At 39.8% G+C, this 24,882-nt stretch overlaps 2 protein-coding genes across 2 annotated transcripts in view; both read left to right on the forward strand.

The window, feature by feature from the left end:
* LOC124256784 overlaps nt 1-24,882 on the forward strand; it is a 126,900-nt gene that overhangs the window by 30,173 nt on the left and 71,845 nt on the right. The window contains exons 3-5 of the mRNA XM_046690744.1: nt 3,702-3,751; nt 6,152-6,261; nt 19,267-19,352. Coding sequence (XP_046546700.1) covers nt 3,702-3,751; nt 6,152-6,261; nt 19,267-19,352 — 246 coding nt within the window. The remainder of the gene's footprint in view (nt 1-3,701; nt 3,752-6,151; nt 6,262-19,266; nt 19,353-24,882) is intronic.
* Nucleotides 8,503-9,490, forward strand: LOC124256788. Its single transcript, XM_046690747.1, has 2 exons — nt 8,503-8,788; nt 9,301-9,490. The coding sequence occupies exons 1-2, from the start codon at nt 8,512-8,514 to the stop codon at nt 9,369-9,371; spliced, it is 348 nt and encodes a 115-aa protein (XP_046546703.1). The 5' UTR covers nt 8,503-8,511; the 3' UTR covers nt 9,372-9,490.

Below are 24,882 nucleotides of genomic sequence, written 5' to 3' on the forward strand. Positions count from 1 at the left end.
TTGACGGTAAGTTGCAGTCCAAATGCACCTGGAATCACTACATTGTATAACATAGAGATTGGCAAGAAGTCTTCTACTGGCTCTGATCAGCCTATAATACGAATCGGAAACACAGAAACGTTAGTACAAGTGGTGGACTCAAGTCTACAACAGAGGATGACAGCCTCGGGTTCTATCAGTGGAGCAACAGGCAGTATACAGTTCATCCTGACAGAACTGAGATGCGCTGATGCTGCCTCTACATACTACTGCAGCACGTTATACTTGACAGGAGAAGCTGGAAATGACGGGGCATCTACTAACATCACGGCAAGAAGTGTGTCAAGTTAATATTTACTCACACTGAATCCGAAACGTTTGGTTTCCTTGAGGGACACTCTCTCTCTCTCTCTCTCTCTCTCTCTCTCTCTCTCTCTCTCTCTCTCTCTCTCTCTCTCTCTCACACACACACGTGTGTGTGTGCGAAAACATATAAATAAATATTAAATGCATTTAAATAATCTAATCAGGTGCCATTGATGCAAACCAATTGACTATCTATACACCATTTAAACAGTTCCTATTACACTCGTATACAGCATTTATAATTGTAATTGATTCTTCTATGCCGATTGCCCGAATGTTGACATACACTGCCTCTGTCTTTTCTTACAGCTTATCCAGAACAGATAGAGATGTTCCCATCTCCTGACAGGCTCCAGTATGACGATGGTGAGCTCTTGTCAATGAGATGTACAGGAAGGATTGGGAACCAGTTTGATGAGAACAACCTCCAGAACCTGTGGACATGGGAGTGGCGATCTGTAGACAACGAGTTCACCATCTGGACACGGTACCCCAACGACCAAAACATCACCTACGACAGTCCTACTTCGTCAGCGGAATGTCAGTATACAGGGGCGTCAACACTTATACATACCTTGTCAAATCTAGACAATGGAAGACAGTTCAGGTGTTCTGTCATGAGTGCTGACTACAGCTCAAACAAGACTGTTTATATTGTAGGTAAGATGTAAGAGTTGTTATTTTTCCAACGTTAATATGTGTGCACTTTTTGCATTACAGATACTGTATACCTGGTTAAAATGTATGGAAAGCGTGAATTCATGTCTCCGATGGGTCGTGAAAATGACATTTAAACCTCTTAGATGTTATATGCCATGATGAGCTTCATGTCCTAGTCAAATGTGTTCAACTGTTCACACCAGGACGACAAACATTCAAACAGGAAGACTACAATTACAATGGGATGAAATCGTTATCTATAGTAGGCCTATATTTGAAGAGTGTTATGCAGATGAACCTTATATGTCAGCCGGGTACACCATGCATTTTAGCAGGACAGCAACAGAAGGAAAGGATCAGGGCTGCTTCCTAACTGCCGTATTTGTTTCAGGTCAAGTACCACCAGAGGAAACATCTACTTCCGAAAAGCTTACAAGTGGTGAGTTTTGTATAACACAAAGAAAGCAAGAGTGAGTTAACATCAACAATCATACTAAAGCATTCACCCTGGCACATATTTCACACAACGGTGGCCATACACATTACTGTCATTTTGGTGTCAAAGTGTCTTTTTTAAGTTTGGGGTATATGCATTTCCAAATATCTTTAAAAATGAAGATGAGGGCGCAGCGTATAGTTCTTACAAGAGATTTGTTATGGCCCGTGTAAAAAATATTGACGTCTGGTCGATGATATATATTTAGACTGAAAACAGTGAAGACAAGCGAAAGCATTTCCGTAATTGTACTCTTCCGAAATAAATGGTATAAATACCTCCTTTCAGAAGCTTCTGTAATATGAGGGATCCGTCGGTATTAATGTAGAAAATTCCAGACTACACTTGACAACGAATCGACTAAAAAGTATCAAAATATCGACAATTTCTGATGTAACACATTCCCGACAACTAGGTATTGCCAAACACAATGGTTTGACCTTCTACAAACCAGAGCAAAACAATGTATCATATACGCATGGAAACGAATAAGGGAACACTTGAAAAAAAGCGTTCCTTTATTCTTTTCCAGGTTTCTTCAGAAGCTTCGTATTGCACAGTGGGTGAAATTCTGGAAAAGACTTGTACTTTCAGGTGATCTCATGCTCGTTTCCATGAGCATAATTACAACATTGAGATACAATTAAATTAAAACGTAATGTAGCCATAGAAATACATTTCATGTTTCAAATGACAGCGGCGTGTGTCCAAGAGAACCAGGAATCCTCTCTTGGTGTTGGAGTGGCTATAGGTGTGTGTGTGATGTTGGTTGTTGATGCCGTCTGTCTGGGTTTGGCGTTCGTCCTCAGGGACAAACTAGCAGACTGCATATCAGGTAGGTACTTTACGTCGTAATGTTTTGGGAATGTTTAAATGTTTCAAGACAGAAGTTTTATATAGAGTTGTAACAGTTCGTAATCTATCTGTGGAAATCATGTAACATTTTGACAATTTCATCCGCATGACGATCCATCAACGAATGCTATCATGGAACTAAACTTGATGCTGTTACAACTATGGCAACATCTGGTTCTGGATGAGAATGGTAATGTTGGCAAGGAACACTGTATTAAAACAATAACAAGAATAATGTTATCCATGTGATGAGAGTTTGAATGATGGCAATGACCACAAAAGGATCATTAGACAAAGTCACAAATGGTGGGATGCATTAATAATGTATGACTACCTTTATCTGCACTTCCCCAAAACAAAGTAGGGAATGGCTTGCCATGCTGCTTGGACACGTAGGACTGTTGATCTGTTGCGTGTATGCTAACCGAGTACGTCAAGCTAGTGGACGATTGATATCCGATCATGTGGATAAGGTGACCAAAACATGTGCGACATCTTATTGTTGCTCAAAGTCTGTGACCACTGAAGCTAACCCCCGGCCATGCTCACAATGTAGGTATGTATAGTTGTAACAGGTCCTAATGTATCTGGGGCGGTGGGGTAGCCTAGTGTCTAAGGCGTTTGCTCATGACGCCGAAGACCAAATGTTCGATTCCCCACATGGGTACTATATGTGAAACCTATTTCTGGTGTCCCCCGCCGTGATATTGCTGGAATGTTCCTAAAAGCGGCGTAAAACCAATGATAATGACTAAACACGTCTCCGATGACTGGTGATCAACCACCAAATACCAGCCATTCTCACATTGTAGCACTTATAGCCGTTCAGAAAAAGGGCATATCAGGATGCGGATTTGACCATCGATAACCAACAGGATTCGACAGTGACGTATTCGTGTGTCAACAGTTGTAAAATCCACATGTGATGAGATCTGCCCAGACAAGACAGCCGAGTCAATAAACTAGAAACAGTAAAGGGATGTTGGTAGCTCGGAGGAAGTTCCTGGTGATCTTCATGGGGACAATTCATGTGCAGTAGCCCTGCATGTCATTATAATTTGTCCATTCATTAATCTGATATTCGGTTGTTACAGGACCAAAGGACACCAGTAACGCAGAGAAGGCAGTATTCTCTAAGTAGGTTCACCTTTTCCAGAATTAATACTTCCAAACATTCATCACAATGTAATAAATATCCTACTTGTAGATCGAAAATTGTTTCTAGACAAAGAGTTCTTCAATTTCTTAGGTTTGTAGGCATATCTATTCTGTAAAAATAAAAATAAAACAGTTTTGCAGCATAATAAGCATGGCCATAAAATATATCCTTTCTCAACCACTACAGCATGCAGGCTCCTGCCACAGTGGTCGCACCTGTTGGAATCCAAACACAAGGTCAGATTTTGTCAATGTACATTATCACAATACAAGTGTCCAACAGAAGAGAACCTAAATAGTGACACAAGAACAGAAATGCTTCTCGTTCTCCATGCTTGGTGTTCAAGCTAACAAATACTAACTGGTCAGTGTCCATGGATCAGCAGACATCTTGTCAATATTTCCTGAAGGCATGAATCCATGCATCCTCTTTCAGTCATTGGTTTGTCAGATTTTAAGCCAGATTCGCGTAAAGAAATGAACCATCGCCGACGGGGAGTGTTAAAATACCGCTCACACCATTGAGATAGACGAGCATGACTACAAATTACCATAGTAATTGAACTGTTAAAGGAGTGGATGTCTGAAGGACATTGTTAACGTACCTACTACACACGTTTCTTGTAGGGGTAGGCGACGAGTACGAAGTACCAATTGACAGGAAATACCTACTGTGGCCTACAGAGAGGAGCTGCTGACGTCCCAAACACTTATGAGAAGATACGAACGTACCAGCATGTGTGAAACGAGAAGACAGTGAAGATCAACTACAAACAAACAATCGCGTTTCGCTTTTTGCTCGGACATCAGTAGCTAACATCTAGACCCCTTCAAAACCTGAATTAAAGGACATCATAGTTCAGCGTGCAATCTCGTCTAATCTGACCATTTCCGTGACAACTGCAACAACAGTTTCTAGTAGGACAAAATCAAAGCTCCCATTAACGACCTCAAGGCCTATACTGAGAACAAGCAAAGAAGGCATCCCCATCAAAAAGACTCCTACCGTCCATCAACTATGACCAAGATGGCTTACCTGTCACCAACTGACTCCAATCAGATATAATACTTCTGTGTCCAGCTGTATGTTTACACGACTGGCTTCATTTGCAAGGACCTAATTTGCCTTAGATCTTCTGCAGTGTATACTGAACAGGCTTATCGAATCTATTGTTAAAACACAACTCCATATCTGTATATATGCCTCCCTACACTACCTTATACATCTACTGCTTGATAACATCAGTTGTTCTTCCACATATGATACCATTATATTAATAAGTGAGTTGATATTGCTCCAGTTGAAAATTCAAATAGCCAATAAAAACAAATTCAGAATTTGTACTTTTTTCGTCTCCTTTTCATTACTGTACACAGTTTTAACATAATTCTGTTCAGATCTTTAGATATATCTAATTATATAATGCTCAGACTTCATCTCAATGCAGAATTAAGACCCAATGATGTCTTAATCTCATCTCCAGGACATGGGGCAGTTTCTTTGTTTCAACAGTAACACATGCAAAATACAGTTCCTGTTTCTTCAAGACCCTGGCAGGTTTGTGGTCCTTAGCATGATTCGTAAACCTTACCTATACTCTTACATTCAGCCTTGAACACATAGCACCATCTGAATATCACAGTAAAACTCAGTTATCATGCTCAGTTTGTGCTCAACTGGTATGAACATGGCTGATGGCCTGATCACTGCTTGATGTGTTTAACGCAATATTCGAGCTATATGGCGGCGGTTTGTAATTAATGAAGCATGGAGCAGACACCCCAGTGATCAACAACATGAGCATATCTATGCAATTGGGATACCATGGCATGACAATGTGTCAACCTTGATGTTTGGAACGAATAAAGAGATGTATGTTACCCACGTTTTACGACGAACGAATCTAAAACTGATCAAAAAACTGAAATATATAACATCTCACCCAGCAGTATTCCAGTCCTATGTAGTGGGCGTGTAGATATTCAAGACTGGACCAAACAATCCTGTGATCGAATTTAGGTGTACACTGTTTGAGTAGAATGACATCCAATCAACCAAGTCAACAAGCCTGATCACCAAATCAATATTTGTCACCTGCACAGATCAGTAAACGTTGCAACCAATGATGTACTTAAAATACCCACCAATCTCAGATATATACCACCAATCTCAGATATATGAGTGTAAGAAATGCTCAACAACTAATCAGTAATATAAAAAAAAGGAAAAAAGAAATTCAATACTGTGCTCGTGAAGTGTGTCAAAATAATATAATCTGCGATCTTAACAACAGTTGTGCCCGAAATTTCCTTTGCACACAGACACATCTACGTAACGTCGTTAACGTAAGATAATAAACATACACAAATGTTAAGTTTAATATACAACACATCATTTTCTAAGGACCATAGAAACAGTATATAGATGAAGCTATAATATTGCCGACGGTGGTATAGTACTAATGGTTATCAATTCGGTTGTACATTTAAACTCAAATCTTTCTGTCCTGCTGACCTCCATACCTACCACTACACGACTACAACTTCAAAACACACCGTGACCCTTTGCTGCACATGTTCCCCTCAACGCGATCTTAACCCACATCTTTCATAACCTACTGTACACTTTCATTCCAGTGTCGTGTTGCTTGGACCCAAGCTGCGATAACACGGCTATATCACGTGTGTACAACAAGGAAGTATATTCTGCAGGTAGGATGTCTAATGGCGATTGACTTCATGTACAGGTATGTGAGTGTGTGTGTAGTTTGAAGACTCATTGTATTATTGGCTGTAAAGACAATATGGGAATACTTCGTATTGGTGTCCGTATTATCATTGGCATGAACACTACACAAACTCTTAACGACCCTCCACAGTTGGAAGGTATGATTATTGACTCACGCAGACTTTCCCCTCACTGACTCTGTCTCACGATGACCCGAGGTATCTTTTTACTCAGACACTGAATCTGGTGTAACATGTATAGTTAATACAATCTTCTTTGAGTGGCATTTTAGAACTTGGGACATGCACTATTTAGCAAACTTTATGGATAACAACTTTTTTTATTTTGTGAGTGCGACGTTTCGATACACATTCTTGTACTGTTGTCAAGCGTGTGGCGTGCGGCGTAGGCCAGTGCAGTCATCAAGGAGGTAAATTGAGCAGGGTAGGATTCTAAATAGTGGGTAAGCTGACATATACAATTGTTAGTATTATGTGCCTCCCAACACAGTTGTGACGTGTGTATCTACAGTTCTAAACGAAAGATGACTACATGTACCTTTGTACTTATATTATATGTATTGATATATGAAATGAAATAAGAAAGTTTGTGTACAAATAGGAACTGTCGGGAACATGAAAAGTAGTATGCATCCACCGATGATGTCTACAATTGTGACGATCAGTGACTGTTGAGAAGCTGTGTGATGAACTCTATCTTGGTTTTGTGTTGTCTTACACACCTGTAATCAGCACTGCGTGTTACCTGTCCGTCAGTAGCTAATGTATACAGTTCTACAGTGTGTATCTATATATATATATATATACGTAACTGATCTTGTCCTCTGACGTTAAGTACAGTTCTCCGAAAGAATATTTGCTTAGTTTGAAAATATTAGTTAGAAAATATTTATTCAGTACTGCATTGAACGTAGCATTTGAACACTGCTCGTGTACTCTTACACTATCGCGTGTTTGAGCTGTTGATGGACGCTGCATAATTAAATTCTCCAGTTCTTGCAAAACCTTGCAGATGGAATCCATCTGAATCAATTGCATTCATTGAAAAGAGAATATGTTACAGTTATTGTTTTACCATGCCTTCATTGTTTGTTTGTGTCAGTTCACCAACCTTCCTACATGAACTTGTAAATCATAAATCGTAGTTACGATTTGTTAGTCATATGCTATATACTCCAGTTCAATAATATCACATAAAATAGTTTATAAGTAATGAAAATATTCTTTGTTTCGCTATTGTTTGTCTGACGACACTCGGGCGAAACTTGATTGACGCGTGTTTTATATTTCGTAAGTTATTGATCATGCAAGTAAGTTATATACGAAACCAAAAATGTGTATATCCACATATAACAACTGCTACACATTCTCCTATAAGGCAGCAGCTTGATAGTCAAGTTGTTTAATTGTGGCAAATGTAAAGGTAAAGTTTGATCCCATCTAAAAATATAACCTAACCTTATACTACCAGGCATTCAATAACTAACAACATACATGAACATGTTTCAGGAACAGAAAGCCGCACCTGTGAGAAAAAAAGCATGAACCCGTGCGATCCTTTTTGTCTTCTGATCTTTATGACCTTTCTCTCTGGAAGTAAGTACACACAACGGTGGTGGTGGTGGTGTGTGTGTGTTTAATGTGAATCATCTTCACTTTGCAAACAATCAGACGCGTAAGCGTGCAGTTCTTGTGATATATCTCATATATCACACATAAATTCGCAACCAGTATTAAGCAGTACAGAGGATTAAATGAAGGGGGTAGGGATCAAAGTCAACTGTGTCTAAGAGGCAGTGGTGATAAAATACCAAAGAATTATTTTGCCTGTGTGAATATTTTCTTTCCTGATCATCTTCGAAATTCGAATCTGCTTCTCGAATGCCACATGTTCCACTTGGGAGATCCGAAACTGAAATACATTACTTAGACGTCACTGTCCTAGACGTTATGTGAAATCAGTCACTATATCCGTACATCTTCACAAAGTGTCACCTGTGAAGCACAGAATACAGAAACCATGAATATGTAGCACCTGTGACGGCGCAGTGATATGTTCCTTTGCTATATAGTATTGGGTGCAAATATTTATATGAATCAATCAATCCTCATTTATGTTAATTAATATGAATTCAAGTACTTGTTTTTCAGCCACTGCGGCAATCCTGTTCCTATCACCGAGTCAAATAACAATCGGGGGCAGTAACCCAACATCTCAGTTGACTGTCACGTGTAGTCCAGATACACTTATGGCAACATTGTATTACATAGCGATCGGCAAGAAGTCTTCTACTGGCCATAATCAGCCTATAATACGAATGACCAACGAAGATTCGTCAGTTCAAGTAGTGGACACAAGTCTACAACAGCGGATGACAGGTTCTACCAGTGCAGCAACAGGCAGTATACAGCTCATCCTGACAGATCTGACATGTACTGATACTGCCTCTACATACTACTGCAGAACGTTTTACTTGAATGGAGAAACTGGAAATGATGAGACAACGGCCAACATCACTGCTAGAAGTGCGTCATGTTAATATTTACGCGAATGTATCGATACATCGATACATTTTTACTGACGATACGATACGCGATACATGCTTGCGTGTATCGATTCCTATTTTTAAAACTTTATCGATTCAAATTTTTATGCTATATCCAACTCCATCAAAGTCTTGATAGTAAAATTATACCAGATGGCTCCGATAAATAGATGAAGCTAGCTTTACTTAAAAAATAAGTTGGAAACTAACAGCTTTTGTGATTGGCTAGACTATTTAGATGGACCAATCAGCGAGCGCGTACGTTGCCGGTAAGGTAATGCTATGAAAAGGCGCGATAATTATGTATCGCGATACGTATCGTATCGTGACCTTAAAATCGTGATACGTATCGTATCGTGAGATTGGTGTATCGTGACACCCCTAATATTTACCAAAATGTATATGTTACATCCAATCTATGAGACCGTCGACTGCCCTTCTTCGCTTATTGCCCCGAATGTTGATATACAGTGTCTCTATCTTTTCTTACAGCTTACCCAGAGCAGATAGAGATGTTCCCATCTCCTGACAGGGTCCAGTATGACAATGGTCAGGTTTTGTAAATAAGATGTACAGGCAGGATTGGGAACCAGTTTGATGAGAACAACCTCCAGAACCTGTGGACATGGGAGTGGCGATCTGTAGATACCGAGTTCATCTCCTGGACACTGTACCCAAACGACCAAAACATCACCTACGACCGTCCTACGCCGTCAGCGGAATGTCAGTATCAAGGAGCATCAACACTGGTTCACACACTCTCGAATCTAGACAATGGGAGACAGTTCAGGTGTTCTGTCGTGAGTGCTGACTACAGCTCAAACAAGACTGTTTATGTTATTGGTAAGATGTAATAGTTGTTATTTTTTCAACCTTAATATGTGTTTCGGTTTCTGCATTATATGCACCTCGTCATAAATATCATGTCTCCGATTTATGGAGAAAATGACATTTAAACCTGTTAGATATTCTATCCCATGAAGAGCTTCGTGTTCTGGTCAAATGTATTCAACTTTTCATACCAGGACGACAAACAGTCAAACAGGAAGGCTACAATTACATTGGGATGAAATCGTTATCAAAATTAGGCCTCTATTTGAAGATTGTTATGCAGATGAACCTTATGTCAGCCGGGTACACCATACATGTTAGCAGGACAGCAACAGAAGGAAAGGATCAGGACTACTTCCTAACTGCTGTATTTGTTTCAGGTCAACAACCACCAGGGGAAACATCTACTTCCGAAACGCCTACAAGTGGTGAGTTTTGTATAACAGAAAGAAAGCATGAGTGGTAAATATAAGTTTACATCGACGATCAAACTAAAGCAGTCACCCTGGCACATTGCCAGAGTGTCGTCTTCAGTCTAAAAACATTGCCATTCTTTAATGCTATTCGTGTATATCTTATTGGACCCAAAAGTTAGTGATTGTTCCTGATCAAATATAGTGCCTCTTTTAATACCAGGACGACAAACATTCAAATAGGAAGGCTATTATTACATTGATAAGAAATCGTTGTTCACCTTGCTTAAATTACGTGTATATTCTAAGTTTGCTACACACATGAACTTATATGTACACGCGGTACATCTTGCATGTCAGCAGGACAACAACAGAAGCAAAGTTTCAGGTTTACTTACTAACTGTCATATCATTTTTTGCAGGTGAACAACCGCCACGGCCTACTACTCCTTCAGAAAAGCCTGCATGTGGTGAGTTTTGTATAGCTGAACGGAAGCAACTATCAATTCAGGAAATCATCAGGAGTGTGAACTTTGGAAATGTCTTGCCTATATTTTTTTTAAAGGATATTTATATAGCGGATATATCCACGCAACAAATGCATGCTCAAGGCGCTGCTAGTTTTTCCCTCGATCGTTGGATGTCAATCTCAACGGCACATTGTATTATCATTCTCCACTCCCTGGGGAGTATACAACTCTTGCAGCCACTAGGCGCACCGAGTTATTGTGGCATTCTCATCCTATCGAGGTACCCATTCACAGCTGGGTGGACTGGGACACATAGTCACAGTGCTTTGTTCAAGTTCAATGTACGTTGCTGTACCTGCAACTAGGTGTTTGCACGTATTCATGTGGCCACCATCTGGCACTATACCAATAATTATGTACTACAGAACTAGGAAGCATAGACAATGCTGGCATAAATGTCTTGACACTTACATCGACACTCCGTTGCACGTAATTCTGCCAACGATGGCTATATACTCTTTACTGATGTCATCTTTACCCTTATCAGTGGTATTCTTCCCTCCCTTTCTTAACCTTCAATCTGCATCATTTTTCTACCTCCAACCATTGCTGCCCCAATAGTTTGATTACAATCCCACATCCACTGTTATGTTTCGTTTATGTTTCGTTTATGGTGGATGACATCCTTGTATTTGAGCTAGATAGGTTGAATTGTTAATGCCAGCATTCGCTTCATCGATCGGTATACATATATTCATCGTGAAGTATACAGAGGATACCTTAAGCTTCTTTGTTTGACGTACTTTCATGTGTTCTGTCCATCATACAGATGTTAAGGAAGGATACTTTGCACATGAGTTTGGCCTGTAAGTAGGGCCTGGAGATTCAGTGACTGAAGCACTGAAAAAGGATCAGTGTAAGGCAGTCTCATGGCAGAATGATAAAAATGAGATATTTGGACTGATCACTCGTTCCAGGACCTCATAATAGATATGTTAAGGGGTTAAGTTATATGCTACAAGAACATTTCCCAATATCTTTTAAAAAAGGAGGGTATAGTGTTTACAAGAGATTTCGTATGGCCAGGTAAAATATAGTTAGGCTAAATGGACACAAGCGAAGGCCTTCACGTACCAGCACTTGGTCTAAATACGTCCTTTCAGAAGCTTCTGTAAAATGCTGGATTAGTCGGTGCAAACATGAGACAGTAACACATTCCTGACAACTAGATATTTCCCAAACACAATGATTTGATCTTCTACTGAAACTTAACAAAATAAGGTATTATGGTCTCAGCATTTGGTTACAATAAATTAAACTGCCATTTAGCCATAGAAATACATTTGATGTTTCAAATGACAGCGACGTGTGTCCAAGAGAACCAGGAACCCTCTTTTGGTGTTGGAGTGGCTATAGGTGTGTGTGTGATGCTGGTTGTTGATGCCATCTGTCTTGGCTTGGCGTTCGTCTTCAGGAACAAACTAGCAGACTGCATATCAGGTAGGTACTTTACGTGATAATGTTTTTGGAATGTTTAAAAGTTTCAAGACCGAAGAAGGTATATACAGTAGTAACAGATCGTAATCTATCTGTGGAAATCATGTAACATTTTGACAATTTCATCCGCATGACGATCCATCAACGAATTCTATCATGGAACTAAACTTGATGCTGTTACAGCTATGGGAACATCTGGTCCTGGATGAGAATGGTAATGTTGGCAAGCAACACTGTATTAAAACAATAACAAAGAATAATGTTATCCATGAAAGTTTGAATGATGGCAATGACCACAAAAGGATGATTAGACAAAGTCACAAATGGTGGGATAGCATTAATAATGTGTGACTACCTATATCTGCATTTCCCAAAAATAAAGTAGGGAATAGCTTGCCATGCTGCTTGGACAAATAGGACTGTTGACCTGCTGCTAACCGAGTACATCACGCTAATGGTCGATTGATATCCGATCATGTGGATAAGGTGACCAAAACATGTGCCACATCTTATTGTTGCTCAAAGTCTGTGACCATTGAAGCTAACTCCCCCTATCACTGTTGATCAACCCCAACATACCGGCCATGCTCACAATGTAGCACTTACAACCGATCAAAAAGGACATATCAGGAACAGACCTGGCCATCGATAAAGTCCAGGATTCGTCAGTGACGAGTTCGTGTTACCACAGTTCTATGGTCCACAGGTGATGAGCTCTGCCAAGACAAGACAGTCGAGTCAATAAACTAGAAACAGTAAAGGGATGTTAGTAGCTCGGGGGAAGTTCCTGGTGATCTCCGTGGGGACTTTTCATGTGTTGTAGCCCCTACATGACATTTTATTTGTCCATTCGTCAATTTGATAATCGGTTGTTTCAGGACCACATACCGGCAATGCTCACAATGTAGCACTTACAACCGGTCAAAAAGGACATATCAGGAAACGAACCTGGCCATCAATAAACTGCAGGATTCGTCAGTGACGAGTTTTGGTTACCACAGTTAAATGGTCCACAGCTCTGCCCAGACAAGACAGTCGAGTCAATAAACTAGAAGCAGTAAAGGGATAACGGTAGCTCGGGGGAAGTTCCTGGTGATCTTTATGGGGACATTTCATGTGTGGTAGCCCCTGCATGTAATTTTATTTGTCCATTCATGAATCTGTTTTTCGGTTGTTTCAGGATCAAATGACACCAGTAACGCAGAGAATCCAGTATTCTCTAAGTAGGTTCACCTTTTCCAGAATTAATACTGCCAAACATTTATCACAAGGTAACACATATACTAAATGTAAACTGAAAATTGTTTCTGTATACTAAATGTAAACTGAAAATTGTTTCTGGACAAAGAGTTTTTAAATTTCATTGGTTTGTTTGCTTATTCATTCTGTAAAAAAAATGGCAGCATGATGGGCATTGCCATAACATTTATGCTTTCTCAACCACTACAGCATACAGGCTCCTGCCACAGTGGTCGCACCTGGTGGAATCCAAACACAAGGTCAGATTTTGTCAATTTACATTACCACAATACAAGCGTCCAACACAAGAGAACCTAAATAGTGACACAAGAACATATATGTTCTCGTTCTCCATGTTTGGTGTGCAAGCTAACAAATACTAAGTGGTCAGTGTCCATGGATCAGCTGACATCTTGTCAATATTTCCTGTAGGCATGAATCCATGCTTACTCTTTCAGTCATTGGTTTGTCAGATTTTAAGCCAGATTCGCTTAAAGGGATGAACCATCGCCGACGGTGAGTGTTCAAATAACGCTCACACCATTGAGATAGACGTGTAGAACTATAAATTGCCATGGTAATTGAACTGTTGAAGAAGTGTGTGTCTGAAGGACATTGTTAACATACTCACTACACACATTTCTTGTAGGTGTCGGTTACGAGTACGATGTTCCCGTGAACAGTTATGACTACGATGCCTTACAGAGAGGAGCTGCTGACGTCACCAACACTTATGAGAAGATACGAACATATGAGCATGTGTGAAACGAAAAGAATGACAGTGAAGATCAACTACTAAATAACAATCGCGTTTTCTTTTTGCTCAGACATCAAACGCTAACATCTAGACCCCCCTCAAAACCCGAATTAAAACTTTAAGGCATCACAGTTCAGCATCCAATCTCGAAATCAACTTTATCTGTCTATGTCCGTGGACTGTTGTGGACTGTTGTCTAGTAGGACAAAATCAAAGCTCCTACTAACGACCTAAAAGACCTATAGTGAGAACAATCCAAAAGGGCATCCCCATCAAAAAAGACTCCAACCATCCATCAACTGTGACCAAGAGTATGACACATCTCCAGCTTACCTGTCACCAACTGACTCCAATCAGATATAATACTTCTGTGTCCAGCTGTATGTTTACACGACTGGCTTCATTTGCAAGGACCTAATTTGCCTTACATCTTCTGCAGTGTATACTGAACAGGCTAATGGAATCTATCGTTAAAACACTACTTCATATCTGTATATATGCCTCCCTACACTACCTTATACATCTACTGCTTGATAACAGTGTTACCTTCTACACATCTACTTCCTCATTGTAAATAAAGAAGTTGTTCTTCCACATAAAATACCATTACATTAATAAGTGAGTTGATGTTGCTTCAGCTGAAAATTCAAATAGACAATACAAACAAAGTCAGAATTAGTACTTTTTTGTATCTCATATACATTACTGTACACAGTTTTAACATAATTCTGTACAGATCTTTAGATATAAATAATTATATAATGCACAGACCTTATCTCAAGACAGAATTAGGACCCAGTGCTGTCTTAATCTCAGCTCCAGGACATGGGGCAGGCTCTTTGTTTCAACAGTAACACATGCAAAATTCAGTTCCTGTTTCTTCAAGACCCTGGCAAGTTTGGGGTCCTTATCATGATTCGTTAACCTTACCTATACTCTTATATTCAGCCTTGAACACATTGTATCATCGGAATATTACAGTCACACCTCTGCTATAATTCACAAAAATTAAATAACATTAACCTGATACTGAAGTTCACTTACATAACATGGACTGATTTGTAGAACAGTTTTCATGCTGGGTTTGTGCTCAACTGGTCTGAACATGGCTGATGGCCTGACCACCCTTTAATGTGTTGCTTTTTTCTTTTGTTTAACGCAATATTCCAGCTATATGGCGTCGCTTTGTAATTATGCTTTGAAGCATGGAGCAGAGAGTCGAGTGATCAACAGCATGAGCATATATCTATGCAAGTATGATACCATGGCATGACAAGGTGTCAACCTTGATGTTTGGAACGAATAAAGAGATGTAGGATACACACGTTTTACGACGAATGAATCCAAACTGATCAAGAACTGAAATATATAACATCTCACTCAGCAGTATTTAGATATTCCAGACTGGACCAGACAATCCTGTGATCGATATTATGCATACACTGTTTAAGTAGAATGACATGCAATCAACCAAGTCAACCAGCCTGGTCACCAAACCAATATCTGTCGCCTGCATAGATCAGTAAACGTTGCAACCAGTGATATACTTAGAATTCACATATTTACCACCAAACTCAGAGATATGAGTGTGAGAATGCTCAACAATTAATCAGTTAGTTTTTCAAAAAAGAAATTCAATACGGTTTACGCGAAGTGTGTCAAACTGATATAATCTAGGATCTTAACAACAGTTGCTGCTCGAAATTTCCTTTGCACAGAGACACATCTAAGATAATAAACATACACAAATGTTAAGTTTAATATACAACCCACCATTTTCTAAAGACGTAGGAAACAGTATATTGATGAAGCTATGATATTGCCGACGGTGGTATAGTGCTAATGGTTATCAGTTCGGTTGTACATTCAAACACAGACATCTTTCTGTCCTGCTGATCTCCATACCTACCACTACACTTCTACAATTTCAAAACACACCGTTACCCTTCGCTGGACATGTTCCCCTCAATGCGATCTTAACCCACATCTCCTGTACACTTTGAATCCAGTACCGTGTTCCTTGGACCCAAACAATAAATTGTAAAGTTATTTTTACTCCTGCGATAACACGGCTATAGCACGTGTGTACAACAAGGAAGTATATTCTGCAGGTTGGATGTCTAATGGCGATTGACTTCATGTACAGGTATGTGTGTATGTACGGAAGCGTAGTAGGGCCACGGTGAAAATTTTTTTTCGTCTTACTATCTCCTACGTAGGACTTAGTATATCCTACGTAGCACATACTATCTCCTACGTAGGACTTAGTATCTCCTACGTATCTCGGACTTAGTATCTCCTACGTAGGAGTTAGTATCTCCTAAGTGGGCATCTCCTACGTAGGACATAGTATCTCTTACGTAGGACTTAGTATCTCCTACGTAGTACTTAATATTTCCTGTAGGAGATGATCGATATACGTTTATATGGATTAATCTGAAACGGTCGACTTAAAGCCCCAGACACGCACACAATCTCCTGTTTCACTGTTTTAGTCACTGTAAGAGTCTATAGTCATTCGTTTCATTCACTATTAGAGTCTACTGTCATGTGTTTCAATTTACTATTGGAGTCTACTGTTTCCTTCACTATTAGAGTCATGTGTTCAACTAATTGTTGCACATAAGTACTGTGTTGGACCGACTGTTATACTTTACTGCCTTGCGTTCAGTTTGCTCTACTATTACGCGTTGCAGTTAGTTCACTGTTATATGTTGCTCTTTGTTACACTTTACTATTATGCATTGGATATTTCAGAGGTCGTTGCACATGAATCATAATCTGCGTGTACAGACGTGTCTTAGACTATAGGTGGCAACCTATGTGTACGTATCCCCTTATATTTATACAAATAACTATAATGACAATTCTTTGCCTTTTTGAATTTCGTATTGTTTTACGCCGCACTCAACACTTGTCCACCCCAGTCAAGTCAACCTGTAAACAATTACGAATAAAACCGCAAACGAGCGTTGCATCCGATCCAACCTAGCCCCATCAAGACAAACAACAACTTGCGGAGGTCGTGTTATAACCCGAGTTTCATATCACAACCTCATCTCAACCATCCCACCCCCCTCTGTGTGCGTGTGTATCTGTGTGTTTGTGTGTGTGAATAGATGTATGTATGATAGATTTAACATAACCATACCCAAACCTCCATAACTGCAATTAGAACAGGGTCCACGTCACCCTAACGTAATACACACACAATAACACTGTACAGTACCACTGCGTTAGTGTCATGAATATTCACTGACTCACATTTCGATTATCTAACGTCCTGCATAGCCAAACATTTCTCAACTTAATAACCATCCTTAAAAAGGAGATACTAAGTCCTACGTAGGAGATACTAAGTCCTACGTAGGAGATACTAAGTCCTACGTAGGAGATATTAAGTCCTACGTAGGAGATACTAAGTCCTACGTAGGAGATAGTATGTCCTACGTAGGAGATATTAAGTCCTACGTAGGAGATACTAAGTCCTACGTAGGAGATACTAAGTCCTACGTAGGAGATAGTATGTCCTACGTAGGAGATATTAAGTCCTACGTAGGAGATACTAAGTCCTACGTAGGAGATACTAAGTCCTACGTAGGAGATAGTATGTCCTACGTAGGAGATACTAAGTCCTACGTAGGAGATACTAAGTCCTACGTAGGATATAGTATGTCCTACGTAGGAGACAGTGACCCAAAAAAAATTTTCACCGTGGCCCTACTACGCTTCGTATGTATCTGTGTGTGTAGTTTCAAGAGTCATTGTATTGATGGCTGTAAAGACAATTTGGGAATGCTTCGTATTGGTGTCCATATCAGCATTGGAATGAACACTACAAAGACCCTTAACATCGCTCCACAGTTAGGCAATAGGCTTATTGTCTCAGGTAGACTTTGCTCTACTGACTCTGTGTCGCCATGACCCGAGCTATCTTTTACTCAGACATTGCATCTGGTGTAACATGTATAGGTAATACAATCTTCTTTGAGTGGCATTTTAGAAGTTGGGACATGCACTATTGAGCAAACTTTATGGATAACAACTTTTTTTTATTTTGTGAGTGCGACATTTCGATACACATTCTTGTACTGTTGTCAAGCGTGTGGCGTGTGGCGTAGGCCAGTGCAGTCATCAAGGAAGTAAATTGAGCAGGGTAGGATTCTAAGGAGTGGGTAAGCTGACATATACAATTGTTAATATTATGTGCTTCCCAACACAGTTGTGACGTGTGTATCTACAGTTTTAAACGAAAGATGACTACATGTACCTTTGTACTTATATTATATGTATTGATATATGAAATAAAATACCAAAGTTTATCTACAAATAGGAACTGTCGGGAACATGAAAAGTAGTATGCATCCACCGATGGTGTCTACAATTGTGACGATCAGTGACTGTTGAGAAGCTGTGTGATGAACTCTACCTTTGTTTTGTGTTGTCTTACACACCTGTAATCAGCACAGCGTGTTACCTGTACGCCAGTAGCCGATGTGTACAGTTCTACAGTGTGTATCTATATATATACGTAACTGGCCTTGTACACTGACGTTAAGTACAGTTCTCCGAAAGGATATTTGCTTAGTTTGAAAATACTGCAACGGACATAGCATGTAATGAACACTGCTCGTGTACTCTTACACTATCGCGTGTTCAGGTAATTTAGTTTGTTAATGGACGCTAAGCATAATTTAATTCTCCAGATAAATATGTATAAGGCTTGCAAAATACTGTAAATTTAAGTGCAGATGGAATCTATCTGAATCAACTCCGTTCATTGAAAAGAGAATATGTTACAGCTATTGTTTTACCATGCCTTCATTTTTGTGTGTGTCAGTTCACCAACCTTCATACATGAACTTGTAAATCATAAATCGTAATTACGATTTGTTAGTCATATGCTATATACTGTTATCTCCAGTTCAATCATATAACATAAAATATTTTATAAGTAATGAAAATATTCTTTGTTTCGATATTGTTTGTCTAACGCCACTCAGGTGAAACTTGATGGACGCGTGTTTTATATTTCGTAAGTTATTGATCATGCAAGTAAGTTATATACTAAACCAAGCATGTGTATATCCATATGTAACAACTGCTACACATTCTCCTCTTAGGCAACGGCTTGATAGTCAAGATGTTGAAATGTGGCAAATGTAAAGGTAAAGTTTGATCTCATGGGAAAATATAACCTTATACTACCAGAGGGATTCCATAACTAACGACATACATGAACATGTTTCAGGAACAGAAAGTCGCACCTGACAGAAAAAAGTATGAACCCGTGCGATCCTTATTGTCTTCTGATCTTTATGACCTTTCTCTCTGGAAGTAAGTACACTCAACGTGCTGCCAGACAAATAAGGTTTTCGTGGGGGGGTGCAACCAGTATTAAGCGGTACAGTGGATTAACTGACGGGGGTAGGGATCAACTCATTTGTGTTTAAGAAGCAAGTAATTATTTTGCCTGTGTGAATATTTTTACTCCTGTTCATCTTCAAAGAAAGTCGAATCTACTTCTCGAATGCCACATGTTCCACTTGGGTGTTTCGAAACTGAAATACAGTACTAACACGTCACTGACCTAGAGGTTATGTGAAATCAGTCACTATATTCGTACATCTTCACAAAGTGTCACCTGTGAAGCACAGAATACAGAAACCATGAATATGTAGTACCCGTGATGGCGCAGTGATATGTTCCTATGCTGTATAGTATTGGGTGCAAATATTTATATGAATCAATCAATACTCATTTGTATTGAATTAATATGAATTCAAGTACTTGTTTTTCAGCCACTGGGGCAAGCCTAACCGCATCACCAAGCAAAAAAACAATCAGGGGCAGTAACCCAACATCTCAGTTGACTGTAAGTTGCAGGCCAAATGCACCTGGGATAACACAGGTGTTTACCATAGAGATCGGCAAGAAGTCCTCTACTGGCTCTGATCAGCCTATAATACGATTGACCAACACAGATACGTCAGTACAAGTAGTGGACACAAGTCTACAACAGCGGATGACAGCCTCAGGTTCTATCAGTGGAGCAAGAGGCAGTATACAGTTCATCCTGACAAACCTGAGATGTGCTGATGCTGCTTCTACATACTACTGCACAACAATATACTTGACGGGGTCATCTGGAAGTGATGAGGCAACTACCAACATTACAGCTAGAAGTGCGTAATGTTAATATTTACTCCGACTGAATCTGAAACGTTTTGAATTCTTGAGATACACACACACATACTCATACACACATCCTATATGTGTGTGTGTATATGTACACTATATTGTATGTTTGTGTATATATAGATATTTGACATTTAAGTTGTTTCACTGCATTATTTAGTGTTATCTCTGCACACGTGTCTTGTATGTACTTGCATTAGTTACAATTTAAACAATCTAATCAGGTGCTATTCATGCAAATCAAATAGATATTTATAAAACCTTTAGACAGTTCCTATTACATCTGAAGTATTTAAAATTGTTACTATATTGGCAATATTGTCGTTCTTCTTCTCCTATTTCTGGAGTGTTGACTTACAATGTCTATATACTTTCTTACAGCTTACCCAGAGCAGATAGAGATGTTCCCATCTCCTGACAGGCTGCATTATGACGATGGTCAGCTCATCTCATGTGAGCGTTCAGTCAGAAAATTGACAAAACAAGACCGACTCTGAGCACTAATTGAAGGTTTCATTGAAGCAAACTAAAGTTTACTAAAATCACCGTAAAATAAGGTGAGATGAGTACGGTTGCCGGGGTCGTTACAACAGACACACAACATAGTTCATATGTTGAACACACTTGAAAGGTCCACAATGACTGGCTAAGTCAGTATCTGGTGTAACCGCCTCGCACTTGGACCAGACGTCTGATTCTCTGTTGGGGGATCTGCTGCCACTCATCATGCAATGCATGGTTCAATTCCTGACGGTTCTGAACTAGAGGATCCCTTGCTCTCACCCTACGTCCCAAATTGTCCCACAAATGCTCAATAGGATTCATGTCTGGACTTCTGGCTGGCCATGGTAGTGTCTCAATGGCGTTGTGTTGGATATGCTGAACAACAGCTCGAGCACGATTTGGTCTTACATTATCGTCCATGAAGACTGGATGTGTGGCGAGAGCATGGTTATCGAAATAAGGCACTACGGCACCGTCCAGGATCAAGTTCGGGTACCTCTGTCCATTCAATGGACTATGATGAGGTCAAGTTTACGATCATAGGAACAACGTCCCCACACCATGACGGATCCACCCTCAGAACTCGTGCCCTCCCGCCTGTATGATGCAGCAAAATCGGCTTTCATCGGACCAATGGATCCTTTCCATGTCCTCAGGTTCCAGCAAGCACGTGCTTGGCACCAGGATAAATGGGCATGGTGGTACAGATTTGTGAGGAGTGGACGTCTGATTGGTCGTCTTGCTCTCAATCCTGCAGAATGTAGGCGTCGTCTGATGGTGCTGATGGACACACTGTTGTATGGATGCCATCTATGTCGCAGCTGTGTACAAGTGGACATTGGGCTTCGTCTGGCATGGCGTACAAAAGCCATCTTCCATGTCATTGTTTCTTTCTGGGACGTCCAGACCTCGGTGCATCCTTCACTTCACCGGTAGCAGTATGCTTACCTATCAGCCTGCTGATGACAGTACGATTAATGTCCAGTTGTGCTCCAATAGCATGACATGACATACCCGTCTGGTGCATACCAATACTTTGCCATTATTGGTTCAGAGGCACTGGACGCTTGGACATTTCACTGGTTCGTCAAAAAAAAAGCTTAATTTCTGCCTACAATCACATTTTAGCTGTCTGCCAACATAACATACGCCAAAGGGGGCTATGTGCATACTGCATTTATAGCTTAAGGCAAGCATGCACGTGCAGCTCGGAACATCTGTGGTATTATGTTTACAGATGGTGTCGTATATTACATATGTACGTGTAGTGTAAAAAGAACGAAAATCATATTTCTACTTTGACTTTTGGTGGTGTGATACTTTTGACAAGGTGTATAGATGACTTTAAAAGTATACCTGGTTCAAATTTATGCAAAACGGGAATTCATATCTCCGATTTCTCGTGAAAATGACATTTATTCTATTCCATGAAGAGCTTCATGTTCTAGTCAAATGTATTCAACTTTTCATACCAGGACGACAAACATTCAAACAGGAAGGCTACAATTACAATGGGATGAAATCGTTATCTATATTAGGCCTATATTTGAAGAGTGTTATGCAGATGAACCTTATATATCAGACGGGTACACCATACATGTTAGCAGGACAGCAACAGAAGGAAAGGATCAGGACTACCTTCTAACTGCTGTATTTGTTTCAGGTCAACAACCACCAGGGGAAACATCTACTTCCGAAACGCCCACAAGTGGTGAGTTTTGTATAACAGAAAGAAAGCAAGAGTGAGTTAACATCAACAATCATACTAACACATTCACCATGGCACATATTTCAGACAACGGTGGCTATACACATTACTGACATTTTTGTGTCAAAGTGTCGTCTTCAGACTAAAAACGACATTGCCATTCTTTAATGGCATTCGTGCATTTCTTATTGGACCCAAACGTTAGTGATTGTTCCTGATCCAATATAGTGCCTCTTTAAATACCAAGGCGACAAACATTCAAATAGGAAGGCTACTATTACAATGATAAGAAATCGTTGTTGACCCTGCTTAAATCAAGTCTATGTTCAAAGTGTGCTACACACATAAACTTATATGTACACAGGGTACATCTTGCATGTCAGCAGGACAACAACAGAAGCAAAGTTTCAGCTTTACTTACTAACTGTCATATCAGTTTTTGCAGGTGAACAACCGCCACCACCTCCACCTCCTTCAGAAAAGCCTGCATGTGGTGAGTTTTGTATAGCTGAACGGAAGCAACAATCAATTCAGGTAATCGTCAGGAATGTGAACTTTGGAAATGTCTTGCCTATTTTTTTTTACAGGATATTTATAAAGCGCACATATCCACGCAACAAATGCATGCTCATTTACTATATACTCTTTAATGACGTCATATTTACCCTTATCAGTGGTATTCTTCCATCGCTTTCTGAGCCTTCAATCTGCATCATTGTTGTTCCTCCAACCATTGCTGCCCCAATAGTGTGATTACAATCTCACATACGCTGTTATGTTTCGTTTGCTTTAGTTATGGTTGATGACACTCCTGTATTTGAGGTAGATAGGCTGAATTGTTAATGGTAGCATTTGCTTAATCGATCGGTAAACATATATTCATCGGAAGGTATACAGAGGGTACTTAAGCTTCTTTGGTTGACGTACTATCATGTGTTCTGTCCATCATACAGATGTTAAGAAGGATACTTTGCACATGAGTTTGGCCTGTAAGTAACTGAGTCAGGGCCTGAGAAAGATCAGTGTAAGGCAGTCTCATGGCAGAAATGATAAAAATGGGATATAGGGACTGATCACTCATTCCAGGACCTCATAATAGATATGTTAAGGGGTTGAGTTATGTGCTACAAGAACATTTCCAAATATCTTTTAAAAAAGGAGGGTATAGTGTTTACAAGAGATTTGGTATGGCCCTGGTGAATTATAGTTAGGCTGAATGAACACAAGCGAAGACCTTCACGTACCTGCACTTGGTCTAAATACGTCCTTTCAGAAGCTTCTGTAAAATGCTGGATCAGTCAGTGCAAACATGAGACAGTAACACATTCCTCACAACTAGGTATTACCAAAACACAATGATTTTATCTTATACTGAAACTTAACAAAACAATGTATTATAGTCACAATATTTGGTTACAATAAATTAAACTGCCATGCAGTCATAGAAATACATTTTATGTTTCAAATGACAGCGGCATGTGTCCAAGAGAACCAGGATACCTCTCTTGTTGTTGGAGTGGCTATAGGTGTGAATGTCATGCTGGTTGTTGATGCCATCTGTCTGGGTTTGGCGTTCGTCTTCAGGGACAAACTAGCAAACTGCATATCAGGTAGGTACTTTACGTGATAATGTTTTGGGAATGTTTAAATGTCTCAAGACAGAAGAAGGTATGTATAGTTGTAACAGTTCTTAATCTCTCTGTCAAAGTCATAAAGCATTTCACATGTATATCCATCATAGACAGGAATTCTACAATGGAGCTAACCGTTATGCTGTTAAAACTATGAATTCTTGTTCTGGATGAGAATAGAAATGTTGCTATGGAACACGGCATAAAACAGCAAAGAAGAAATAAAGTTAATCAAGCGATGAGAGTTTGAATGTTGGCAATGACCACCAAGGGTCATAAGGCAAAGTCGCAAATGGTCGGATGGCATAAACAATGTGTGACCACATTTATTGGCACTTCCCGAAGAGACAGTTGGGAATAGCTAGCCACTGGAGGAGTAGGACTGTTGACCTGTTGCAGGTTTTCTGACCGAAGTGGTCACCCCAATGTTCGACTGATTCACGATCGGGCGAATAAGAAGACAATGCATGCACGAGACCACATTTTATTGCTGGAAGATGACCACTGAACATCACGGGAGTCTTGCATTGACTCCTCCCACAATGATTTTCAGTGTTGGTAATACGCCAGGGATGAGGAGTTTGGATGGAGGTACTACTTCTGTTCATTAATCTGATATTTGGTTGTTTCAGGAGACAAGAACAGCGGTAACGCAGAGATGTCAGCATTGTCAACGTAGGTCAATCTGTTCCAGAATTAATTCTTTGAAACATTCATCACAATGTAACAAACATCCTAACTGTTAATTGAAAAGATGTTTATAGTGAAAGAGTGCTTTAAGTGTATAGGCTTGTGTTACGGTTTAGAAATTACCGAGATAAAAGGC

The sequence above is a fragment of the Haliotis rubra genome, unplaced genomic scaffold, assembly GCF_003918875.1.
Source record: "Haliotis rubra isolate DU_JTF1 unplaced genomic scaffold, ASM391887v1 Scf64, whole genome shotgun sequence".
NCBI lineage: Eukaryota > Metazoa > Mollusca > Gastropoda > Lepetellida > Haliotidae > Haliotis > Haliotis rubra.

What these genes read in the sequence shown, in the direction of transcription:
- LOC124256788 (XM_046690747.1), top strand. Translation starts at nt 8,512, where the DNA reads ATGGCAACATTGTATTACATAGCGATCGGCAAGAAGTCTTCTACTGGC. An exon ending in GGCCAACATCACTGCTAGAA is followed by an intron (nt 8,789 to 9,300) that starts GTGCGTCATGTT and finishes CTTTTCTTACAG; the next exon opens with CTTACCCAGAGCAGATAGAG.